Source organism: Numida meleagris, chromosome 9 (assembly GCF_002078875.1).
Source record: "Numida meleagris isolate 19003 breed g44 Domestic line chromosome 9, NumMel1.0, whole genome shotgun sequence".
NCBI classification, from domain to species: domain Eukaryota; kingdom Metazoa; phylum Chordata; class Aves; order Galliformes; family Numididae; genus Numida; species Numida meleagris.
This window is the reverse complement of record NC_034417.1, coordinates 6,334,585-6,355,070: the sequence shown is the minus strand read 5'-3', so window position 1 is coordinate 6,355,070 and position 20,486 is coordinate 6,334,585. Positions and strand designations below refer to the sequence as shown.

Sequence of the window (20,486 nt, the reverse complement as noted above, 5' to 3'; positions counted from 1 at the left end):
CGGGGCCGGCGCTGCCGGAGAGCCCCGAGGCGGCGCCGGGCTCGGAGAGCGGCACGGCGGGGGCCGGCTCCGGGAGCAGCGGGGCCGCCAGCCCCCCGGGGGAGGAGTCCCACAGCCTGGACTCTCTGGAGTCGTTCTCCAACCTGCACTCCTGCTGCCCCAGCAGCTCCGAGCTTAACAGCGACGCCGAGGAGGCGGCGGAGGCCGCCCCGGGGGTGCCGGCCCCGGAGCCCGATGCGGACGGGCCCGCCGCGGGCGCGCAGCTTCTCGCCGCCTCTAAGGAGCGCTTCCCGGGGCAGTCGGTGTACCACATCAAGTGGGTGCGCTGGAAGGAGGAGAACACGCCCGTCATCACCCAGAACGAGAACGGCCCCTGCCCCTTGCTGGCCATCATGAACGTGCTGCTGCTGGCCTGGAAGGTACGGCGCCATCGCGGGGCGGGAGGGCCGGGGCCTGCGGGGCGGTGGCCGGGGCACCTGCGGCCGTGTGCTGCGGGGAGCGGGGCGGGCTGCTGCTCAGCGCGTAGAGGGCCTGCAGCATCAGTAAGGGCGTGCTGTCTGCCGCTAACGTGCTACTCGCGCGCTGCTGTCGCGTACGGACTCTCTTCGTCGCATTGCTATAATAATCAAAGTTTTAGGTGCCGCTTTTCTGAACTTTGCTTTTTTTTTGCAGATGCGTTTAGGTTTCTAGAGAAAGCTTTTGTTTATTACACTAGAAACTTAAGCGATGCTTTCGGAAAATAGATTAATGTTGAAGTGAAGCGTATGCAGATTTTTCCAAAACGTGAATCGGCACAAATAACTTGCTGAATAAGAGGGATCCATCTGTGGAGTTGTGTGACAGAGGTGATGATGAGTGAATCAGGCTGTGCCCAAGCCTTGCTGTGGGGCCTGGGAGTTCTTGTGGTCTGATACTCATTGTGCATATGACTTCCTGTAGTCTTAGAGTGATTCCTTTATAACTTCTAAATCTTTAAAATAAATAACTCATGTATAAGGCATATTGTGGCTATTAATGTTTATGTAAGAGGAGTACCGCTGGAGAAGAGCTGTCATGCTGTGTGCCTTGCAAAACAGGGAAGTGGGGTCTCAAGAAGTGCTGGTAATGCAACCCTGAAGGATTGGGATGAGGTGATGAGACCTCAGAATAGGGAAGCTTTGTGAGAGTATTTTGTACGTATAGGATCAAGGGAAAGAAATACGATCTTGTAATGGTTGGAGGCTTTTCACAGATGTAACAGGTAGTATAGTAGTATTTTCGTTTTGACCTTTTTCCTATAAGAAGGCGTTTGTTCACAGACGTAGTCTTTCAGAAGATAAATGTTGGCTGGGGCTTTTCGGCTCTGTACACCTTCCTGAGCAGAATAGCTCGTGGATCAGGAGGAAAGCTGTGGGTTCCATGAGGTAGCTATTGAGACCTTGCTGAAAGCAGTACAGGGCAGTTGTGGGTGGCTCTAAAATGTTGTCTTATGTAGGTTTTGCCTACCTCAGGAGGATGTAAAGGTCTTTGTAGACTTTAGTATTTAATCTTTTCTTTTTAGGCTTCCTCTTTAATGTATAGAGATGAGTGCGAGGCCTTGAAGAACTGGTTCAGCATCATTCTTTGTGGTGGTGTTTTAGAAGATGTGGCTGGTCCCAGGATTTATCTTTTTAAGTGTTCATTTAATGAAAGGATATAAATGGGACAGCACCGTCCTTGTTGTATGCTCTTAATTGTTGAGAGGAGTGTTCTTCCTTTCCTTCCATAAATAAATAATTACTTTCTTCTACCGCCTTCCATCCAGAATTTTGTCTGACATTCTGCTTTGATCAAATGTTATGTTAGCAGGAATGAATGTGGCATCAAATTGTGTGAATTGGTGGAAATGAAAAAGCCTCATTGGAGTGCCCTTACGTTTCTTGTTGCTAGGATTATAGAAAGGGTTTTCTGTAATTCTGTTTATGTAAAATCTCAGCAGAATTTATATGACTCGAGGACAGCCACCAGTTCTCCATTGTAGCTGAAGCTGCCAATGTGTGACTATTTATGTACTTTAGGATTTTCTTGTTAGTTGGTTCTATATTGCCCCTGCTTATAATTGGTTCTCTTATTTAGGGCCTCTCCAAATTATCCTTTCTTTTCCCCAGTTTATAGTCAAGAACCACTCCAGGGTTTGGAGTGGCAAGTTTTTTGGCAGCTCACCTGTGCATCACTGTCAGTTGCCAGTTATGCACCAAGGCTGACGATGGGCTTCCACATTGCTCTCACTTCTCCTGAACCAAAATGAACACTGGATTGGGTCATGTAATCATAATTTAGGAATGAGGGAGCAAACCTGGAGCCAAAAATAGATAAAAGCAGAGTAAGAATACCAGAGCATGTGGCAGGTGAGAGGAGCTGCTTGGCCAAGGAAAAAGACTGTAATAAAAAGGAGAAGAGGGGAAGGAGGGGAAATCAAGCTTGAATAGAGAATAGCAAGGTAGAGAGTTTCATTTTGGTACCTCTTCCTTGTGTTTGCTGCCTGCCTTCCTTTTCAAAACTCCATCCTGACACAGCTGAGTTTGTATTTTCCTATAGGATGACTAAAAGTCTCATATAAACTCAGATTATACATGTGAGTGCTCAGAGCTGAGAGATGTTATGATTACAGTACTGGTTTTTAGGTTATTATGAATACTTCAAATTGGATGTCCAATTACATGCTTTGCATATCCCAGAATGGGAGTGAGATCCATCGCTAAGTGTACTAGTTGTGCTTGTGCAATAGTGAAAGCTGTATTCACATTGTTTGTGTTGATTTGCATGTAGTCAGTTTGTTTAGAACTGAAATTGGCATTTATTTCTTAATAGTCTAAGCCATAATCATGGAAACATTTGTGCCTTAAAAACCTGAAATGCTTGGATATATTAGGGAGAACTCACTTTTTCAGGTGCTTCAGCTCCTCAAAATGCAAGCTGCTTACCTCTGCACTAGAATATCATTTTAAATATGCTAACAGCTTTGTGATCTCCTGTTTGTGTGTTCCAGTTGCCCTCAGAAACGGTTTTTTGTCAGTCGCTCTTAGTGAGGGCTATAGGTAGTTTAATACTGTGCCTAAACAGTCTCAGTAACTGAACACAGGAAGATCTCTTGTACTTGAAGCAAGTGTGTTGCACATTCAAAGTAATTCTTCCTAGTGAATTTGAAGATCTTGTTCATTAAATGAGCAAGGTTCTTAGTAATTATTCAGTTTTTACTGTGTCTTTGGGAGGTATTTTTGAGATGATTTAACATCCTCATTTAATGATATAAGTATAAAGACTACTTCAAAATAATTGATTCTTTAAGTGTATGGCACCTGTATGTTGTTACCTGTGAGACTTGGCAATGAGTGAATTCTTGGAAATTCTGAAATAGTAGCACACGCTGGGATTGTTCAATAACTTTTAAATAGAACCAGATTTTTGGAACTACACTTGCAGTAGAATTGCTACCTCTCATATCCACTGCTTTTGAGGGAGTCTGGCCATACGGATCTGCGGTGTAGATAGTACAAGCTGTACTTTCAAATGTTAAAATTATGAAATGATTGTTTTTCTTTTCTCTCTGGAGGCTGCCTGTAGAGCCTTTAGGAGATAGAGCCGAGGAGTTATTAATGAATCTGAATCAAAAGTAACCGAAAGCAGTATGATAGCAAGGTGGAAAACTAGCTGTTGTACAAAGCAGTGTGGTAATAATTTAGGCTTCTGTGATAGAGATGAAAACAGGAGTAGAATATTGAAATAAAAAGTTCAAAATGTATATAGAAGCATGGGTTTTCGGGTGTAGAGCAACTCTGAGTACAGTCTCCCAGCTTGCTTCAGTCTGCAGACTGCACAGTTTTTCTTCACAGCTCCAGCTTGCTATGTGCTTCCACTTTGCAATGCAACACCTCCTTTTCTGAGACTCCTTTTGTGGCATTTGTTAGGTGTAGTCCACTCATTGCTTTCTGATACCTCCTGAAATTACATTAAACTGCAATTCTGTGTTCTTAAAATCTACTGTATGGTGATCTTCAGTTGCTAAAAGCTTAGTGAATGTGCAGTGGAAGTCTGCTCCGCGTTCCTCAGGTAGGATGTGCACAGAAAATACTTACCTGAAATATCCAGAGAAAAGAGGACACAAATCATTTTGGAATATAAAATAAGCCTAAGGGAAAACATTTTAATACAAATATAATTAATAGTACTATTACTGAAGCCTTGGAAAGTGATACATGTGGAATATCTTCTAGTTACAGGTCTTTGTGTCGGAGAATAGTTCCAGTACTGTACATTACCAGTATCTTTCAAAGTTCTGCAGATCACAGCCTTCTCAACAAAGGGAAGGTTTTGGGAATGATGTTCCTTATGTGCATAGTTCTTCTAAAATTTTGTTAACTAAGAACTCTATGAACGACCTGTTTAGATGACTAACAGTTACGTAAGTAAATGTTATATAACCATTTATGCTTAGATATATCCAAACTGAGGTGCAGGAACAGGTAGAGTAAAAAATTTCTTGCTGGAAATGTTCTGTCTGAGGTTCTTATAAAATGGCCTGTTTTTCAGAGTAGCTCAGTGCAGTATGCTCCCGCTGATACCCATTTGGCTTGTTGGAGTCCACGGTGGTAACACCTAGTTTGACATCTGGCATTGGCCCTATGCACATGATCTGCTTTTTCTTTTTACTGAGCTGAACCTCCTTCTGGCCAGAATTTGCACAGATTGCTCATATGAACTCAGCTTCCAAAGACAAGATGCCAGTGAGCTTCTGATGAGTGCTCAGCAGAGGCCTTGGCAGCCTTCCTCCCTGCATCTGTGAGATGAGTTGAGCTTACAAATCAATGGCCCTATAATTGTGTGTTTTCCAGAACAGGAAGCCTGTTCGAAGGGACTGAAGGAAACCTGATTGAGAGGGAAGATATTAAAATTATCGAGTGACAGCAAAAGTTATCAGGGTATTGTGATAAGTCTGTGAAGCTTTTCCTGCAAGGCAAGAGGTGGGTGGTCCTGTGTGGAGGCGGGAGCTGGACTCGATGATCCTTTTGGGTCCTTTCCAACTCAGGATATTCTATGAGTCTGTGTGTCTGTGAGAAATATGAATTGTCTTTGCTGGGGCAGGTTGAAGCTATGCTTACCTCTTCCCAAACACTGAATTCAGAGGAGCAGCAAATAAGTGCCTGGATGCTTTACCGTTTACCTTCTCTAGGGAATGTGGGTTAGGTCCCTTCCAACCCCTGTGATTCTGTGTAACTATAACTAATAAGCCATTAGAAATGTTTATGCTCCCTTTCTCTATACACAAACACTAACTTTTCTGGAAGCGTTAGTTTCAGTACAGGACTATATCACTTAATTTTTAAAGCCCTTCTGAAGAGTTGGGAGAATACAGTGGAGATTATCTGAAGGTACAATTTAATTTTCCCATCATCGTCTGATGCACAGAAGCTGCAAAGGCTTTGTCAGACTAGCTCTTCAGTATGGAAATTTATTTATCAACTGCTTTTTAATTACAAAGGTGACTCAACTGTACCTCACATCGCAGGGTAATAAAGATTTAGTTTCCCGCTCTGGAAAATGGGAGGGAAAATAGAAAACTAGCTAGTGTTAGGATGAAAAGCTGGGGAGAAAGACAAGGAAACAGCAGTAGAAGAGTACAGGAAATGGGTGGGAGCTGAGGAAGTGCTTTTTTCGTAAAACGTGGCTACTCTAGCAATGAAGCTTTGGAACCTATTGGTAAATTTTCCATCTTTCAGATTAAAAGATTATTTTGGACAACAGCTTTATCTATTGTTGTTTTCTTCTACTGATTTATGTGTAGAGTGACTGATTCAATGTGATTTTTTTCTTTTCCCCCTGAAGTTTAAAGGTGTCCTTTTTTTTTCCCTTTTTCCTCCTTTTGATATGTTTCCTATAGCTTAAGAATGCTCACTGAAGCACTGAGCAGTTTGCAATGTCATGTTTTCTGTATATCAAATTAGTTCTGTTCCAAAGTACTTCTGACCATGTTGGAACCCCCTTAGCCCACTGTAGAGGTTTGATGGAGGTCCCATGAAATATGCCAAGTCTAAAATTAATGCTGTGAATGCTTTGCTTAGCATTTAATTAAGCAGTTAATGTTGAGATTTAGCTTGTTAAACCATCTGATGATGGGAAATTTTACAGATATGAGTAAAATTACTTTAATTTGGTTCTTCAGTAAAAAATGAATTGCTGACCGCTACTGTTTGAGAGAAAATCAAGATTTATAAACTAATATTACAGATACCTCATTTAATCAATGAAGTATGAAACATAAATATACTTATGCCACAAATACGCGGAACTTAAAGGCAAACCATGTCATTATGTTTTATAGTTGCTGTTGGTAATGGAGGCATGCTTCTTGATTCCTCAAAGTGGTGCAGAGCAGAAATCCCCAAGTTGACATCTATATTTATAAAAACAGTCAAAAAAGCTAGCCTCAGTCTTGAAGGAATCATCGTGTTAATCCTACTAATAGCTGAGGTAGCATGCTGATTTTTCTGCCTGTGATGCAGATACAACTGTACTGTTCGCAGTGCCAGAGCCATTTTGGGCGTAGGTAGTTCAAGTAGTTCCGTTCTGCACTGTTAGACATGCAGCAGTGAGCCAGCCCAGCTCTGTCTGGCTCGGCAGCATGCAGAGCCAGTGGTTGCTCAGGCTTAAATGCTGCCTTTACAGAGCAGGGTGTGTACAAATCAGGTTCTTAAATCTTTAGTCCTGTTATCAACACGGCACAATGTTCTGTATTTATATGCACACTCAATATGAATGTTATGAGCAGGTTCAAAGATTCTGTAAGCCTTTAGCCTACAGAATATTAGTTAAACTTAGGAAAGTTTGGGGAAGAGGTTAAGGCATTTTGTAAGTTACGGTCGGTTGTTTCTCATTTATAAGATGTTTTCAAAAATTCATGTGCCTGTGAATGCATGACTGACTTTTCTTCTTGTTTAATTCATATCATTTTAAGTTTTTTTCAAGTAGCAGAATTAATTAAGCCTTCTTTCTTGCGGAGTTATGCTTCACTAATTTCCTGCTTTACTAACAATTTATAACTCCCTAATCTTTAATTCCCTTGCCTTCCGTGTTTGTCCTTTCATTTCCTTTCTTCCCCAGATGTTTGCAAGTACTGTGTACTTCTTTCTGGAGAATAGTGGCCAGAGTTGAGGAATTTCTTTTTGAAATAATTCCTAGTACTTGAAATAAATACCAGATTTTCTTGACTTTCTCTAGTAAGATGCTGAGGAGAGGATGGGAAGATTAAAAACTGAAGAGTTAAAAAAAATAGTGAAAATTAATTAAAAAAAACAAACAACCCAAAACAAGACTGAAGACTCTGACGTTACTCTTGCCAATATCAGTATGCATGGCTTTGTGTGTGTCTGTTCTTGGGCTACTACTGCAGGGAGATATGTAAATGGCAGTGAGCAACCAAAGCATTTAACCAGGATGCCGGATGGATGAGATGAGTATCTCAGAAGCGCTTGGTCCTAGCTGCTGCCGGGGTGGTTAGCCTGTGATGGTGACAAGAATGGATCAAGGGAGAACGGAAGCTTCAGCTACCGAGTTGCGTGGTCTTGGTCTCCTCTGTATTGGAGAAATCAAACCTTCGAAGTATGAGCATGGGATGAGAGTTTGGGAGGTCATTTTCTCAAGCTTGCATGAACCTTGTCTTTCTTGTTCCAGCAACTGCTGCCACTGGATTTTCTGCAGCTTCTTGTCTGTTCGTCGGAACTTTCAAGTTGAGACTACTTAAGACATATAAAGAAGTGTCTTTCTTAACTAAGTGTGGCCACAGTTCTCAGTCTGTTCGTCGTGGGTGCTTTCAGCTGAGCTAGTACAGTGAGCAGTGCAAACTCCCATGAGGTTGAGGGATTGCTGGTGGAAGGTTTTGGTGAGAGGAGGGAACACTAGGCACCAATTTGGAAGTGAAAGAAAGGACTGTGCAAATATGTTTTCTCTAAATACTGAAGTGTTTTTTCTCTTTTCTTAGCTGTTATTTAATGAAGTCCTGGTAGGCTAATGCTTTTAAAAATAAGCGAGCCAAATGTGATCAGAAGACTTCAGGCTAAAAAGTCTTTGTTAATAAGTTCTACATTGCACTGTTTTGAAATCTTACAGAGAATATACTTCTGCTTTCACAGGTTAAACTGCCTCCAATGATGGAAATCATAACAGCTGAACAGCTGATGGAATATCTAGGTTAGTGATTAGTTTTTGCCGTAGCTTTCTGTTGCATGTTATGCTTATTATTGAGTGTTAGGACTCTTAATTTTTTACTGACATTCTTTACTCAGCTTTACTTGAATGTGTATCTAAAGAAAACTACTCTTGGTGTTCAGTAACTCATGTGTTTCTTCAGAAGCTTTAAAATGTCTTATGTACCATTTTCCAGAGTTATTAGCCTAGTTGTACAGTTGATGTGGCTTAGTATACCAGCATGCTGGTAGATTTAAGCTTAACCGTATAACGGAGTAAGTTAGTTGTGCCTTTAATTGTCAGCAGTAATGTTAATCCTTGATAGTATGACCCAATTAAAATAACATGAAAAATGAATTTAGTTGTCATGGTGACTGGGTCTCTCCTTTGTGGGCATCGTTCCATTACCAGATTCAGTCTGCAGCAAAACTGCAGCTGTTTCCATCTGACAAGTCTGTAACCTCAACAATTCATAGTGGTCCAGATGTTAAAAGTGCATTTGCCAGTTATTCTAGCTATATGCACCACAGCTCTTTGTAGCCTAACAAATGTAAAATGTTTGAGCTTAATGCGCTAACTAGGTTTGTTTCTTTTATGCAAGAGAAAAAGAAGGAAAATATAGCAAGTTTTTTGTTTGTAAAGAAAGTAGCTTGTTCTTTTCAAAAATATATCACTGAATCTTTCAACGTCAGAGAAAAAGTTAATTATGTATGGGTTTTTTTTTTTTGAAAAATTAAGAAGTGCCTTTGCCTATGTCTAAACACTTGAGTTATATTGATAGAGTAATGCTGTCTGAACTCACTGCCTAATCACAGTTGGCTAAACATGTATCTTGAAGTGTCTTGTGTTTTGAAGTCGTATATTACCTTCTGGAATTATCTTATTCAAATTTCAAAATCAATGTCTCAAATGCTTGAGGTTCCTGTTCAGTCAACATGATTGGCTGTTGCCTGTTAGTTCTTCTATAGCATAAAAAGAAATGATAACAATTAAAAAAGCCCTTCTACCATTTGGAGCAATTTTAAGATGTGATAAATTAGGAAGCCTATAATCATGGAATATCCTGAGTTGGAAGGGACCAATAAGAATCAGTGAGTCCAACTCCTGGCTCCGCATGGGAGCACCCAAAAATGAGACCATATGTCTGAGAGCGTTGTCCAGATGCTTCTTGAGCTCTGGCAAGCTCAGTGTCGTGACCACTTCCCTGGGTAGCCTCTTCCAGTGCCTTACTGCCCTCCTAGTGAAGAACCTTTTCCTGATATCCATGCTTACCCTTGCCTGTCACAGCTTCATGTCATTCCCTTGGGTCTTATTGCTGTCACCAGAGATCAGTGCCTGTCTTTCTGCTCCCTCTCATGAGGAGCTGTAGGCTCTCCCCTCAGTCTCCTCTTCTTTAGGCTGAACAAACCAAGGAAATTCAGCTGCTCCTCATACATCTTCCCCTCTAGACCCTTCACCATCCTTGTAGCCCTCCTTTGGATGCTCTCTAATAGTTTGTCCTTTTTTGTACTGTGGTGCCCATATCTACACACAGTACTCCAGGTGAGGCTGCACCAGTGCAGTGTGGAGCAGTTCAGTCACTTCCCTCAATGGGCTTGCAATGCCGTGCTTAATGCACCCTAGCATATGGTTGGCCCTCTTGGCTGCCAGGGCTTGCTGTTGACTCATGTTCAACTTGCTGTTGACTAGGAACCCCAGATCCCTTGTCAGTGGGGCTGCTTTCCAGCATCTCATCCCCCAGTGTGTATGTGTAGCCAGGGCTGCCCCCACTGAGGTGCAGAATCTGGCACTTGTTAAACTTCTTGTAGTTGGTGGTTGCCCAGCTCTCTAATTTGTCTAGATCTCTCTGTATGGCCTCTCCACCCTTGATGGAGTCAACAGCTCTTCCCAGCTTAGTATTATCAGCAGACTTGCTGAAAGCACCTTCTCGTCTTACATCCAAGTCATTTATGAAAATATTGAAGAGAACTGGTCCTAACACAGAGCCCGAGAGAGCTGCAGTAGTGACTATCTGCTAGCCTAATGTAATCCCATTTGCTATAACCCTTTGGGCCTGACTAGTCAGCCAATTGCTCGCCTATCGCATAATGTTTTTGTTGAGCTGGATATTCTGTCTAGAAGGATGCTGTGAGAAACAGTATCAAAAGCTTTTCTGAAATCCAAAAAGATAACATCAACTGATTTCCCTTGACCAATGAGATAGGTGAAGTTGTCATAAAAGGAAATCAACTTAATTGAACAGGACCTTCCCCTTATGAATCCATATTGGCTGTGACCAATGACTGCGTTGTCCTTCAGGTGTTTTTCAATAAGTCCCAGCATAATTTTCTCTGTAATGATATTTTTAATAAATCCTGTAGGTAGAACTTCTTTGCTTACAAAAATAGCTCTTAGGAATGGAGAAAGGGAATAAAACCAAAAAGCATGGAAATAATATCTGAACATTTTGAGTGAGGCAGTTTATGGAGAGTAGTCACTAAAAACTTTCTAATTCTTGAACCTTGGTGTCTTTAACTGATTAATAACCTTCAGGTTGTAAACACAAGTGGAATACAAGCTTTTCACAGTTACTAGTGTATGGAAACATACACCAAAATGTTTGTAGTATTAGGCAGGATGAGTGGTTGTGTTTTTTAAATTGTATTATGCAATTACATATCTTTTTGTGAACAGTTTGAATTCATATTTTTAAGTTGAGGCGCAGAGGGAACGTAAATTTCTGAATAATTAGGAGACTGGCATGATAGTCAAAGTGATTATGGAATACTGTTTTAGTCATTACACTTGTCATTTGAATTGTAATTGCCAATATATGACCTTACTTTTTTTAATATTTTTATATTTTACTCTTTACTTACAATTCAGGCTATAAAACAGTGGCATCCCACTCAATGGAAAAAATATATATATTTATGATCAGTTAGTTTCAGTCATAAATATTCATAGAAATTTTGAATAAACTTGATTTTATTTTTCCTTTTTTAGGAGATTATATTCTTGATGCAAAACCCAAAGAGATATCTGAAATTCAGCGTTTAAATTATGAGCAGGTAAGAAGCTACTCCTAAAATACAGTTGCTTATGTCTGCTTCTTTTTTCCTCACCTGAGGCTTATCAATTTGTTTCAAACCATTGTTAGTACTTTTCCCTATTCTATAGGCTTGATGTAGAGTATTAGTTATAAGTATTTCCTAGTAGTGAAGAAAAATTTGCAGTCTTAACACACAAATTGTTGTTGTTGTTGTTTTTTTTTTTTGCTTGCAATGAGTGTAATGAAAGAATCTTGTTCCTATTGAAGACAAATAACATGGAAATACACATGAAAGTGTGTGATGGAGTGGCTGGTCTTTGAAGTCTTCTATTTTGCATTCTCCAGCACACTGCATTCTGTGATCTCTGCTAGACTGTAACTCAAGATAGAGACAAAATGAGAGACCTGTTTTTAAGTGGTGATGGAAGAAAATGAGGTTGATTCAATTTGTAAGAAGCGATATTCTTCTCACTGGTGCAAATTTCTATGAGTGCAGTATGCAGGCTCTTGTTCTTTGCTAGTGAAAATGCATAAGTAATGGTGGCGACTGTTGAACAAGAGTGTTTTGTAGCTGAGAGTTTACTCTATCAAGTAGTGTTATTGTGCTCTATGTATAGGTTATAGTTCCCATGGAAATAAATTGGAGGCATTACTTTTGGAGTGACTTAGGTATCTTGGGATAGTTAAAATTAGAATAAAGGTTGAATGTATTCTTTTAAGAATCATACAATAGATGGTTTGTATCAGGTTACATGACTTCTGCTTGTGATAACCAAATGGGATATTTTCCTCTCCACGAAAGATTACATGTATTCCTGTTAAAGATTATAGCAATAATCAACTTCAGCAGTTGAAGAAAATTATATACCTGATTCAAGTACAACCTCCATGGCTTTCGGTTGCTCAGATACATGGGTTTACTAAGTAAATGTCACAAATACTTTCAGTAAATGCGTTAACTGTACAATTAAAAAAAAAACAAAACTGTTTTAAGAGTGTTCTACGTTCCATTCATATGTGCTTTCTAGTTGCACAAGTCATACTGCATATGAAGGGAAAAGAAATCAATTAGGCAATGAGTCTTATAAAATTATTACATTTCAGAAGCAGTGGAACTACATCTCGTGTTAATCATAGTTCTGTGTTTATCATGTCATACAGGTAATATTCTTTGCACAAAATAATGTTTTCTTCTTGCAACATAAAAGAAATTCAAGAAAATTTTTGAGACGCCTGGATTTGTAAGGCTAGATTTTAGGGTAATTTCCGCATAATAACGTGATGCTTTTGTTCATGTTGCAGCTTTGACTTTTCTTGCCAGTCGCAGCATACCCAAGAGTATTAAATAAGTATTTAAATGAAAGTTGGATTTTAAAAACAGCAAAGCATCAAGTTTTAATGCACAAATGTTGTGTCATTACATCCTCACTTATTTGGATTTATTTATTAGAAATCTGTTAGTTTGAAATGGTACTGTTCCGACTGCAGTGAGAAACTTGTAGTTCTTCGGACAGCCTGATGTATTTTTGCTTTATTTATGAAGTAAACATTACAAAATAAATGCAACTAATTACAGTAGATGTATGACCTGATGTGTGTGAATGACTGGTGCAGGTTTCCATAGGCTCTCGCTGTACCAAAACAATCAGAATAGCATTAGTTCTTACAAAACACCTCTGATAGGATTTAGCACTTGATAGCTGTTCTCTACTCATTAAACGTGCTTCCCAAGTAAGGTGTTTTTGTCTGCAGTTATCATACTGCAAGGAACAATAAAATGAAGTCTGAGCCTGATCTTGAGAATTACTTAGGAATCTTGCTACATTCTAAATTTTGTGACATTGCAAAGTTGTCAAAAGGATGAAATAGCATGTACTCAAGTAATCTGAGCTGTTGTCTTCCTGGTAATAAAAACTTCACACAGCAGTGCATCAGGCAGTAGATCTGTCTGATTCATAGAAAACTCTCCCAAATGTGAATACTGTATGCCTGTTGTTTGCTTTTTTTTAAACCTTAGGAGTTTTCAGGAGTTGCATCTTAAAAAAATTACTCAAGAACAAGCTTGTTCTTCTACTGTAATTTTGGTGAGAAAAAAATACATTAAAACTTGCATATGAGCAAGAGTAGCTTAATTCCTTCAGCTCAAGTGCTGAGATTGGCAAGTATGAAATTTTTGCTTTGTGCCTTAATGAAACCATGCTGCTGTATGTGCAAAGTAACATGCAAAGATTGTAGGTGAAGGCATTTTACATCTGTATGTCTGCTTACAGTTTTCCTACACGCTTTTTGTTTCAGAATTCTGTCATCTGTGGAGGAATGTCTAAAACTTTTTCAAGAACTGTCTAACCTTTATCTTTCTGATAAATGCAGCTCTGTTAAAATTGGATCTTTTAGAGCTGATGATGACATGCAGTCGATTAGTGTTGTATGCTTTAATTGGTATGTTCTTTAGAATACCAAGTTACAAGATGCACAGGCAGACTTCTTAAATTTCTGACACATAGTGAGGTCTGCCTTACATGGTAGTATACGGGCTTTCTTTGGCATTCTCCTCTATTAATTTGTCCATTGGCATGCTACAGAAAGGAGTGTTCAAGTTAACGTATTGGTTATGTTACTGTATAATAGATTGTGTTCTTTTGAAGTCAGTAAGTAGCTTCTAAAGTGATAAAATGTCATCTCTCCCATCTCCCCGTACCCCGATTACATCCTGTTAGCCTACCAAGCTCTTTAATAGTTCTTTCATAACCTGTCCTATATACTCATTTATTCACATGTTTTTTTCTTCCCTTCATGACTGCATTAATTGTGGTTCTTTCCATTAACTGTCTTATAAAAGAATACAACACAAAGGAAACTGTCTTTAATAATCAGTGAGTTGAGTCTGTGACTCTTTAGTCTCCATTTCCTTTTCAGTCTACACTTCTGTATTTTTTGTTGTGCTTTTTTTCAACCATTGTTGCAATTCTGAATACCTCTTAAGCAATAAAATGTTACAAAACCAAGCAAACAAAAAACCCCTCTGTTCCCCTGAATCTTTTGCAAACACCTCATGTACTTTCTGATCCGCTCCTTGTGGATTCTTCTCAACTAGTGGAAAATTCTGAAGACTTCTAAGCTATGTCTTTACTGTGTCCTTGTGGCAAGCGTGGCTTGGGATTTTCTTTTTCCGTTCAGTATGAATAAACAGAGTGTGAACTTCGTCTTTCAGTTGTTAAAATACAGTGTTCTGATCAGCGGTCCTGTATACAGTGATGGTGCAAGTGGCAGTATGCTTCCTTCCAGGTAGGCATTTTATACAAAAATGCAATTGGATAGTTTTGTATTGAACTGTGCACTTTGCAGTGGCATCAGTAGTAGGAATGTGCATTGAAGCAGTTCTCTAGCAAATTTCCCCCTTTTTTTTTTTTTTTTAGCAATGTTGACTTGATGTGTAATCACCAAGTGTACAAAGCTCTGTTTGGTCCTGTGTTTCTTTTTCTTTCTGCTGTCAGAATATGAGTGATGCAATGGCGATTCTGCACAAGCTACAGACAGGTCTGGATGTCAATGTGAAGTTTACAGGTGTACGAGTATTCGAATACACACCGGAATGCATAGTGTTTGATCTTCTTGACATCCCATTGTACCACGGATGGCTAGTGGATCCCCAGGTAACTTTTTTTTTTCCTCCTCCCATAATCAAACAATTTTATTTGGGGGAGAGAAGATGTTTCAGAACTTTTACTGAAGTCAATAATAATAATGAATATGGTAATAGATGTTTTAAAATTTGTTCAGAAAAAAGATGAGTTTTCCTCAGAGGAGTGAATCTAGGTGGTGGGGTTTTTTTTAGTACAGTAACTTTGTATAGGTTCAACATCTGCTACATTGAAATCATGTAATCAGTTGTTCTGAAGGATGAAGGGAGTTGCCCTACAGTGTACAGCTCAAAGGTTTTTGGAAGCTCGTGAGAGAACACTTGAAAGGAATGAGGGTTACTTTCCTCTTCCCTTGATTTACATCTACCAGTGAAACAGTTTTTGAGTACTGAGGACATTAAAACCAATTAGGGGGAACTGCATCTTAACTTATTTTTCATAATGTTGAGGTGTTTTAAATAAGCAGTAAACTGATACTATTTGCTTGAGGTGAAAGATGAAGCTGGGGAGTTTGACTGGAATAATCTGCCTCGATTTTGTTTTCCCGTTTGTTTTTTTTTTTCTCCTTCATGCCTTGCTCTTGAAAGTTGCTGTTCTCTGATCTGCCCTGATCCTTCTTTGCTGGAAAGTAACTTTATTTTAATGTAGAATAATAGTGCAAATAAAGAAGAGACGACTGTAGGCAAATGGACTGTGTCCAAGGCTGCCTGACATTGGTGTAGCCTGCATGACTTACACCTTAGTGGACCACATATCATAACTGTAGTCCTAAAACATATAGTAATTTTGGAATTTCTTCAAATTGTGGATTAAGAACTTTTAACGATGCTTTATGTTAAGATCAACTGAGATGCTTAAAAGATGGCTGCTTTTTTAAAAGGGTTTATATTTTCAGTTTGTTCTTGTGTGGCTACTTGTGTGGTGAAATCCTTTATAGGTTTTAGAAATACCCCCCCCCTTTTTTTTTCTAATGAAGTATGACGTTTACAAAGAAAACAACGTTGATGCGTACCAAGTATATTCAGTAATATTTACCTGAGTCTCTGGGAGTTCTGTAACTTGAGTACTAAGTACCATGAAGGAGAAGTAACTGAAAGGGAGAATGTTCCTATTACAGATTGCATCCCATACTCTTCTCCTTCCTGCTCACCAACAGCTTTTGATGCTAAGTTTTATCTTCTGGATTCTAAATGGGATCTCAGGGTTGAAAATATTTAACAGTCTTGGCTAAAGCTTTTTGGTCTAGTGTTCTTAGGTGGTTAACATCCTCTGTTTGTTGAGACTGTTTCTTATGAGTTATTACTCCCAGCTTACAGTTCTGTTTTGTTCTTTACAAGGATAAGTTCTGTTTTGTATGCTGTTTCCTCCTATTCCAGGTTGCTGACATAGTAAAAGCAGTTGGTAACTGCAGTTACAATCAGCTCGTGGAGAAGATCATTTCTTGTAAGCAGTCTGACAACAGTGAACTGGTTAGTGAAGGTGGGTAACTTTTTTTTTCTATTTTTTATCTAATTATCATATCAGATTTTCATTTCATATTTTGTATGTGGGTCCTGGTATGCAGTGATACAGCTGTGGTGAGCTGCTTGGTGTCTACTGGGTAGGCAGACAGCACAGTGCTTGTCTCAACTGCTCTGATGCAATTTCTGAAACAAGAGTCAAACTCATTGTCTTGATCTGTGAAATATACCTTTTAAAAACAGAAGTAACTCCCTTTTCATAAAAGGTATTGTGGACAGCATTCAGATTTCACCTTGTCTACGTATTATCTCCTACATGACAAAGAAAATTTCAGTGATACTTGAAGTGGATATAGCATTTCTAAATATGTAAGGGTAATTTACAGCACTGAAGCTTTCAAACTTTCAAATCATTTTCTCCTCTCTGAATGTGTTCTGTTAGATTTGCAGTAGTAAGGCTCAGCAGGGAGGAGAATGGGGAAAATAGTATTATTGTTCACATTTATGTGTACGTAAGGTTATTGAAGATATTTACAAATCAAAGATGAAGTTTCCTTCTGTTTGTTACTTGATTGTCAAAGGTTTTTTGAGGAATTCTCTACTTGCTTAGCATGTGATCCAAATGATAGCTCTTGGACTGTTTTAGTTGGGCCGCTTTTACAGCTGTTAGTTGCAGAGGAGTGAATGCATTCTCAGCGTTCAGAGCCCGCTTGCTTATCTAGTGCAGAGAGCTAGCAGTCTTGCAGTGCTGTACAGCTGCTGTTGAGGACAAAAGGTAACCCTTTTAACCTCTCTTTTTTTGTCTTGTTTTTGTTTTGTTTTCATATTTCTTGTTAGTAGACCAACTATATGTATATATATTGTACAGTCCCCACATTCCACTACCAGCAGTTATAATCCTGAGTCTCTAGGGTAAGCCACTGCTGAAGTCAAAGGCTACTTTGGGGCATTCTTGAGCCACATCAAATCATCTGCTCAGTGGTTGCTGTTCTGTGGAGAAAGTAACCAAGGTGTAAGGGATTCTGCCTTGTTAAGTTTTGTGTTTACTGTAGTTTACTGAGAAGTGTATTGAACACAGTGTCACAGTCTCTTCCAGTCTTACTGGTTAAGGAGGCATTCTGGGAGATGTTAACAACTGGTAAATGTTAAATATGGTGAAGGAGATCTAAAGTGGTGCCTTGGCCTGAGGTTCTCAAAAATCTAGGCGTGGTTTAGAAGAACATGAGGGCTTGGTAGTTCAGTATGTATAGGTGAGCATAAAAAGAGTTTGATGTTTTGACATTCTATCTGGTCTTCTTTAAGAACAGGTTTCATTAATAATTTTCTTACAGCCTAGAATGCATTCTCTTAGCTTTGAGAAGTGTGGTACTAAATGACAATAGTTTCCTGTCATGCTTCCATTCCACAGCTGTTTCTCTGATTTCTCATGTTTGGTTCTTTCTCTGTTGCAATGTAATTTCTGCCAGTACTTGAGAAGAAAGGATATGTGGATTACTGAAACTTGCCAGGGTAAATGTATTGGCACATGGTATTTTTGTTTTACTTTTTAAGCCATTGTTTTCAGTCAACCTGTTACATCAACCTCCCATCTTTATTTTGTAATCACACTCAACAATCACTTGTGAGGAGTAAATTAGATGATGTTTTGCATGTTAACAGCATGGAGTTGTGATGAACATCTCCTTAAGTCCTGTTTTAATTAACAGCAATAAGTAAAATATTTTAGCAAGTGAGTTTTAAAAGTGGAACTTGTTTTTAACTCAGTTTTAGTAAGACAACGCAGTGATAAATTTGTAGGGCTTTTTCTTTCTTTGCTGTGATGACACCTGAAAAATATTTTTCTTACTTGACATAAACTGGGGCAAGAAGATTATCAGCTTTCTTTATTTTTAGGTGTATGTAATAGACACACAGAAGTATGTATTGCTTTTATAGGATTTGTAGCTGAGCAGTTTCTAAATAATACGGCTACGCAGTTGACGTACCATGGGCTGTGCGAGTTGACTTCAGCTGTCCAGGAGGGAGAGCTCTGCGTGTTCTTCAGGAATAACCATTTTAGCACCATGACCAAATATAAGGTATATCCCATGTTTTTATTGCTTTTAATTTCGTGGTTTATGTTCACATTTAAAAGCAAAGCTTGTTTTTTTTTTTATTTGTCTTGAAATATAAATACATTCCAGTTTGTTATTGCTGTAAGTATGGGTTATGGTGAATGTAAGACCTGTAGCAAATATCACTTGTGATTTATTGATTAGCATATCAGAATCCACTATCATTTTAAACCTTACTGTAGCTCTTCCCTTGATGTTCAGCTCCTTCCCTGTTTTAACTCCCTTTGTCATTATGTGGAACGATGTAGATTTGTTATGTGGTTTGAATTTATTTGCAGTATGTAATTGGCAAGGATAAAGTTAATGGTTTTATTTCTTGTTTCTGAGGATATAAAATTTTGTTTCCTGTTTGGACCAGAAGGTGAGTAGCTCGATAAATGTATCCTAGTATTCAAAATACCAAATATCTGGAGAAGTTGAGATGAACTGTAGTATTGGTGCCCTTTGTTAGGAAAGAGATTAAATCTGAAACTGGTGAGGCAAAATTGTGAGAACTGTGAAAGGAGTATGGCAGAATGCTAAAAGCAGGTGACAACATGCTGCTTGTTTCTGACACTGTCCATGAGCCAGAGAATTGGCTTGGGCAAGTTCTTAATGACTTTGTTCTGACACAGTTTTGTTGTAAAGTAGTAGTTTACTTTTCTGTATCTGAGTGTTAGAAAAGGCTGCAGTCAAATTGCATCCTAAAGTTTAATCATTCTCTTTTCACTGAAAATCCCTAATATTTTGAGGTAGAATTTGTTAGAATTACAATATCAAATAACAGGTGTAGTTGGGCATTTCTCTCGAACATAAATATAATTAGTTCTTACATTTATGTATAACTGTCAAAATTATTTAGTAACGGCTAATCAATATACAGAATGAATTCCATAATGTTGGTGCTTATATGTGATGCTGATAAAGGAAAAAGAAGTGTTAGAGATCGCTTTTTTTAAACTACCTATTATTTTGTAACATCATATACCTCATATGTGAAGGGTACTTTTCCATTTGTCAGTACTTGTCCTTTTTTATCCCCCATCTGTTAATCTTGACTGTCATATTCTCATCTTTAGCATTTTGAATAACTACTTTATTCAGAGCTTTAGCTGGGTTTATGTCTGATAGAATGGATTAACTCCACAAGGAGGTAACATAGTTGTTAGCAAACCAACTGCTTAGTGTGTGTCTATGGTTTGAGTCAATTATATTTTTAAAGCAATAAGACTAGTAAAATTATCTCTTCATTCCCTTCCTTCCCCCCACCCCATCTGAAGAACGTTTGAGGCATTGTTGTATTGTTTCTCTTTTGTTTTTCTGAATCTACTTTTGGAATAGTTGGTAGTAGTTATTATGTGAGGCCATGTATTGTTTTTGTGGTTGCTTTCATGATGGAAAAAACAACAGATTTGTTTTTTTCTTTTTCTAAGAAGAAAAGATTCAATAGAAGTAGAAATATAAGTAGAAGTACAAGTGTACTTTATGGCTATAAATAATGCCTAGAAGTGCAGGAAACAATTCTTTTATTTAGAGGATATTCCCGGTAAAATATTTTAATCTTGGAAATCATACTTCTAAACAATTCATTTTTGTGCTGCAATTGCAACTTCAAAATATTAAAGTATTGTTTGTGTTAAATTCAGTGCATTACTCCAATCTTGTGAATCGTAACTACAGAAATTTTCTGTAGAGGATGGACTGTTTGTCTTCTGCTGCAGCCCGGTATGTAGACAAAGGCCAAAGTTCGGGTGCTGTTAGTACTTCATATTTGTAACTGTATACTTCTGTTGAGATATTTTTACTTGAAAAAAAAAAAATGCAACAGTTCACGCACACAGTCCTTAAGTAATATGGTTAACACAGAACAGCTTAAGGCAATGAGTAGAAGTTTGTCTGAATTTTAACTGTAAAAACCAAACCCATATCCTAAGAAATATAGTTAAGGTGTTTGAAGAATAGTGTTGTTTTCCTAGTTCTACAGTTTAGCATGTTAGAAGCAGTAAAATTGTTGGTTTAATCTTGTCCTTCTTGGGAAGTTTTAGACCTCTGAAATCAGAAA

The 20,486-nt window shown here is 38.6% G+C and overlaps 1 protein-coding gene across 1 annotated transcript in view; it reads left to right on the top strand.

The window, feature by feature from the left end:
- The window catches only part of MINDY2 (MINDY lysine 48 deubiquitinase 2), a 36,454-nt gene continuing 16,209 nt past the window's right edge, over nt 242–20,486 (top strand). The window contains exons 1-6 of the mRNA XM_021407776.1: nt 242–419; nt 8,145–8,202; nt 11,185–11,249; nt 14,725–14,883; nt 16,248–16,350; nt 18,267–18,409. Of these exons, the coding sequence (XP_021263451.1) occupies nt 393–419; nt 8,145–8,202; nt 11,185–11,249; nt 14,725–14,883; nt 16,248–16,350; nt 18,267–18,409 (555 nt within the window). The 5' untranslated portion in view covers nt 242–392. The remainder of the gene's footprint in view (nt 420–8,144; nt 8,203–11,184; nt 11,250–14,724; nt 14,884–16,247; nt 16,351–18,266; nt 18,410–20,486) is intronic.